The sequence below is a fragment of the Accipiter gentilis genome, chromosome 30, assembly GCF_929443795.1.
Source record: "Accipiter gentilis chromosome 30, bAccGen1.1, whole genome shotgun sequence".
NCBI lineage: Eukaryota > Metazoa > Chordata > Aves > Accipitriformes > Accipitridae > Astur > Astur gentilis.
This window is the reverse complement of record NC_064909.1, coordinates 21,412,057-21,418,056: the sequence shown is the minus strand read 5'-3', so window position 1 is coordinate 21,418,056 and position 6,000 is coordinate 21,412,057. Positions and strand designations below refer to the sequence as shown.

The window sequence follows — 6,000 nt, the reverse complement described above, 5'->3', positions numbered from 1 at the left end:
CGTTAGCAAACGATGCGCCCAGCTGATAACGGGTGGGAATAAAACATGGATTTACAGCTGAGAGCAACAGCTGAAAAAGGAAGGCAAAAGGGCCGTAAGGTATGCAGTTTAATTTACTCGGTTTTTAAGAAATGTTTGCCTGGCTGCTGCCTATTTCCCTGGTGGTTGAATAGACGTTTAGAAATGAAACACCCTTATTTTTAGCATTTGAGTATTTGGGAATGACAGAACGGAAACTTGAATGTTATGGTTGTTTGGGGTGGGTGCTTAGGGCAATAAAAACTTTAATAATAATAATAACAACAATAATACTTCAGTTTTATCATTTATTAATAATTTTCATTAATTTTAATTATCATTATTATCATTATTACCTCAGTTTTTCCTTCCAAATGAATGTTAGTTCTTAGGGCTCCCAGTCAATATTCAGTCAATGTGAATGGGAACTGCAGAGAGGCAGACTCACTGTATTGTTTAGTGGTTAAAATGATTTTTTTTCCAAAATTCAGCAGTTGTTTGGGGCTGCTTGGGCTTGAGAGGTGAAGAGGTGCAACAGGCTTACACTGTTCTTTTTATGTACACAGTTTTCTTCCCTTTTACAAATAACTGCCCTACCCTCTTAAAGTTGTTTTTTTGGTTTTTTTTTGTTTTTTTTTTTTTGTTTGGTTTTTTGTTTTTTTTTTTCCCCAGGTAAATCAATATCATTCTTTAGAAAACAGGGAGTTTTGTTTGTTTGAAAAAATAAAACTTGCAAAACAAAAATGTGCAGATCATTTCAGTTTTACTTCTAGAGTCTCAGTAAAATGGAAAAAAAATAATCTCCATAATTAGAGTTGGATGAAAACGTTGTTTTGTGCAAATTTAAAAGGAGTTTGCAGGGAGGAAAAGAAATCCCTCAGTGATGAATCGCGACATCAGTGACGTTACCTGATTTATTCTGAGTATGAGAGTTATCGCACTTGGCCCTTACAGTAATCTATGTATGAGGGGGTATGATTTAAGATTGAAATAATTTCTATACTCTTCCAAAAATGTTATTTTTGGTTTCCTTATACAACGGCGTTCTTCTGGGCATAGATGGAAAAGAAGAAATTCAGCAAACTGGAAATTATATTCATCGTCCTCTTCTGTTTGGCGGTGGCCGTGGCCTGTGTCCTCATCGGGATTTTAGCAACGAGGGAAACTGTATCCACAAGCAGCCGTAAGTGCTGATTTCTGCTGCTGAATCAGAAAAAAAGTCCCCGCCTTGAACTTTACGGATCCGTTTGATAATATAAAATTGTTTATATATAAAGAATACAATAGAAAAAAATATAATTACATATAATTACATATGCATATTTCTATATGTATATATACATATATTATATTTAATAAATTGTAAAAACACACATAATATAGAATTTATAATTTATTTATGTAAAACATAATTATATATAAATGTCATAGATATAAATAAAATTTAAAATAATTATTTCATAACCTGCAGAAATTGGACACCGCTCCCAGGATCTGTTGGGGATTATTTTAATGCCTCTTATGATCAGCGTCTTCAAAAATGTGGAAGATCACCAACCCCCTCAAAAAATGAAAATAAACATTTTTCTTTTGCCCGTTGCAGAATTTATTACAGGCTTTTGATGTTACTCTGTTTTTATCATTAACCAAACGTGAACTGGAGTCATGCGCTGATGATAGGGACAACGTTGAGCTGCAGATATCAAGGGGATGATGCAGAATTAAAGGCAAATTTTATCCCCCCCTAAACCTCAGTTTCCTCTTGCTTCATTTTCTAATTGTCAAAGGAGGAGGATTTCAGTATTTTTTAATTTAAAGCATCACTTAAAAAAAAAAAGTCGGAAGGAAACAAAGCCCTGGTGTACATAGAAAAACCGATAACCGTAACAGCCTGTAATAATTTTGCTGTTTCGGTTCATCAGAAATCACTTGTCTTAGAGACACCCCTGCATTTAAAACCTGGAAAAATGAAGTTTTTCTGTCTTGATCTGCAGCAGTTGCACAGAATTTTGTAAAACAAGCAAGTTAGCGGTGGTCGAAGCTTGTTGGAAGCGATGTTCATGGTTGGAGACTTTCCAGACGATGAGAAAAGAGTTGGGAAAATCATTAAAAGGACATTTAATAATAACAACCACAACAGTAATAGTAGTAGCAATAGCAGTAACAATAGTAATAATAGCAATCATAATAGCGATAGCGATAGTAATAATAATTTTAAATCATTGACATTAACCCCTTCGTTTCTCTGCCTCACAGAATTTTCCCCACACTGCCCGAGCGTGGGAACAGCCGAGCGGATCGACTGCATCCCGGACCAAGTTGCCACCAAGGTCTGAAAACATGAGAAAAAGAAGCAAAAAAAATAGGTTTTATAGCCTACCACCTGTGGGATAAATTACTCCCATTTAATAACAAAATAAATTACCTTGTTTATACCAGGGCAGGTATTTTTAACCATTTTTCAACCAGCAACTGCCTGAATATTTTTTGGTGATGTGCAACCACCAATAGTAACAAATTTAACCAATTTCAGCCCATTACCAAGTTGGATTTTTCTCCTTGCGGGAGCACTTGGAGCAGGGACAAAGTCCATCCTGTTGATTTAAATTCAAGTTGGGAACAAAACTGGGCCAACACTCACCGATTTGGAAATATTTCTGCTTTGCAGAACCGCCTTTCTTTTGGCGTGATGTCAGATATTAACATTTCTAATGGCATATTAAAATACAAATTAACTCGTCACGATGCATATGATTTTTAGGCTGTAATACTGCAATGTTTTCCAAAGCAAATCGAGTCTTCGTCACTCTCTTACATTGGTGCTGTCTCGATAATGGAGAATTTAGAAAACGAGGTAAATTATTTCAGTTTTCCAGCAAAACCCACTATCATCATGCCAAAAAATAACATTTATTACTATCTGGCCACTAAAACTGTAATTAAAGGTCAAACTGACAGCAAAGTCCTCTTTTCCATGGGAGGTGGCACGTAGTGTCGGAGCATTCTTGTGGATCGTTTTAATCTTTAATTAATACCTTGGAGCCACCTGTGTGTACCAAGTGACTAATGTTAAATATTAACTTATAATTTAATGTTAGTGTTAAAGTAATAATTTAATATTAGTATTAAATATTGCTGAATTTGAGAATAAAAACAGAGGAGCAACGCAGCCGTCACATATTGCGGGAAATCTCGCCACAGTTGTGCTGAAAATTTGGTTTATTATTTATGTCTTTATTTAAGTCCCACATTTTGCATCACCCCTAAGATTTAATTGTGTTTTTTTAATAAGGTTTGGTGAGGAACAGAGCAGGGTTGCAAAGCGAACAAGCTGAAAATCCCATTTCCTTCATGAAGAGTTGATTTTGCAGAATTATTGGATTTATTTCAATAATAATAATAATGAAGAATAATAAAGGTGATTTGCTGCTACCTTTTTTACCATTAAGTGGATTTCAGGCTAAAGGCTCGCTGGGAAAATGACAATTAATTTAAATCACATGTAAGCTTGTATAGCTGACAGAAAGCCTTGCTTTCCTCATTCCTGCGAAATATATATAAAAAGCCAGCAAACGAGCATGTCTAACTAGAATTACCGAAAATACTTATTTATTAACCACGCGTAGGATGGAGGAGAGTCAGTATTCGTTAACCGCTCACTGCAAACGGGAACAAAGTTTGACGAGGCAAGAAAACACCCTGAAAAATGACACCTCGCGGCTGGGACACGCGCTCGTGGGAATTTTCTGATAAATTGGTTGATTTCTGTGGGTTTATGTAAAATAATGGTGTGGTCACGCCTTTGCCTTCACGCCCCGGGCAGAGTTCGGGAGTTACCACTTACGCCGCGATAAAATCTCTGCCTGCGTCCGCCTTATCTCTAAATAAGCCTGGATTTGGTCTCCGGGGCTCCATTTCATCTCGGTATCTCTTGGGTGGTTTTTATGGCCCCGAGGGTGGGGCGAGCATTAACGTTTATTTACATAAAGCGATAGCTTTTATAATAGTGCAAATAATTTTTCCGGTGGACTCTGCTCCTTTCTTGGTGCTGGACATGAAAGATATAGACTCTAAAATATATATACTATAGAAAGTTTATATATATATATATATATATATAAGTATTTCTATATATATGAAGTATATAGAAATAAATATACCATATATAATATACAACATAACACAATATAACATAACAAAACATAATATTTTATGTATATACATTTATATAGTTTATATATAAAAGTATATATAAATAAATAATTTTTGGGGTGGACTCTGCTCCTTTCTCAGTGCTGGACGTGAAAGATATATACTATAAAATATATGCACTCTAAGAGGTTTTTATATATATATATATGTGTGTGTGTATGTGTGTATACTTGATGCTTCCTGAAAGTACAAAGTCATTAATAGTCATGAACTCTATTTAAAGTCATATTTAAATAGTCTTATTTTAATAATTCTATTTAAATAGTCCTTGGTCTAGGAAGAGGAAAGAATAATTGGAAGAGGGTGAAGGACACTTAGAAAATTGGAGAAAGTGAATATTGGCCAACCAGGCTTTGGGGTCACCTCTGATACTGAACAATATTTTTTTTAATATTTAATCCTAACAGTCATTAAGACGGTTTAAATAGTTGTTAATCTGTGTGAATAGATGGCGGAGCTGGGTTTATTTGGGGTGGCTTTATAGGACGTCCGTGCTTGGTCCTGGAGATCTGCAGGTCGGGCTGAGGTCCTTTATGGACGCAGCCCTTGGCTCCCCGTCAAGTTTCCTTGGTATCACTGCGACACTTTGACCCCGGGAATGACTTATTTCATTAACGACATAAAAAAATAATGTTTAAAGTGATATGTGACCCAAATCTTACCTTCAGAGGTAGAACTCACTTAAAAAGTGGGTGACTGACTTAATTTCTAATAGCAAAGTGAAGGTGTTCTGGTTTATTGGGCTGGAGAGGTTGGCGTCACCGCACCAGGATACATGTTTTAAATGATGGATTGCATTGCTTGGGTTTGGTTTTTGTTGTTGTTCATTAATAAAAAAAGGTGTTTTTTTTCTCCATTTGAGCCTGTGCAGAACTCACGTGGACATTTTTGATATTGAGGTTGGCATGACCAATGCTGGGTTGGTGACGCATGCGATGTGGCAAATGGAGATGGCCATATAACACAGAGGAACTCGTGGCTTTGTCTCTATACTCAAATTATTGGGTTTTTTTCACTATTTTAAAAGCAAAACCAACTTTCACTTTTACACAGTCTTCAGTGCATGACTTCTCTCCACCCTTTTTGTGGCTGTCGCGGCTCAAACGGTTCAATAATTCCTTTAAAAGACTCGTGTAACCCACGGCTTTAAGAAAGAACAAATGCCCAGAATCCTCTTTTTTTTTTTTTTTCAGAACTAATGAGCAATTTTCCACTTTGAATCCCCCAAACAACTTGTCCACGCTCTCTGCCACCAAGCGGACCTGAGAGGTCGTTCAGGGATGGAGTCGAACCGGTTGCAAATATTAGATAGGGTTTTCTGGTGGCTGCATTTTATTATGGCATTTATTTGTATTAAAATCTCCTCTTTTGGACCAGAGGCTCTGCACCCTCCGTGGCTGCTGCTGGAGCCCCCAGAGTGACACCAACGTGCCGTGGTGCTTTTTCTCTTCAAACCATGGCTACAGAGTGGATGGCGGGCTGCGAAAAACCCAGGAGGGTAAGCTGGCACCAAAGCCCCCACAATTAGGTGCACGCAGACTTCCATTTCAATATAATTGGCCTATTCTACTCTATTCTAGTCTACTCTACTCTATTTTACTTATTTCATTTCATTTTGTCATCATTTCATCTAATATTTGTTTTCATTTCCCCGCCCAAGGGTTTCAAGCTACATTGACACGACTCTCCTCACCTTCACTTTTTGGGAACGATATCAACACCGCCCTCCTCACGGCGGAGTATCAGACACAAAACCGGTTTCGGTTCAAG

At 37.0% G+C, this 6,000-nt stretch overlaps 1 protein-coding gene across 1 annotated transcript in view; it reads left to right on the top strand.

Moving 5' to 3' along the window:
* Positions 1–1,077: 1,077 nt before the first annotated feature.
* The window catches only part of LOC126052726 (maltase-glucoamylase-like), a 43,931-nt gene continuing 39,008 nt past the window's right edge, over positions 1,078–6,000 (top strand). The window contains exons 1-4 of the mRNA XM_049833803.1: positions 1,078–1,201; positions 2,275–2,348; positions 5,608–5,728; positions 5,891–6,000. Of these exons, the coding sequence (XP_049689760.1) occupies positions 1,078–1,201; positions 2,275–2,348; positions 5,608–5,728; positions 5,891–6,000 (429 nt within the window). The remainder of the gene's footprint in view (positions 1,202–2,274; positions 2,349–5,607; positions 5,729–5,890) is intronic.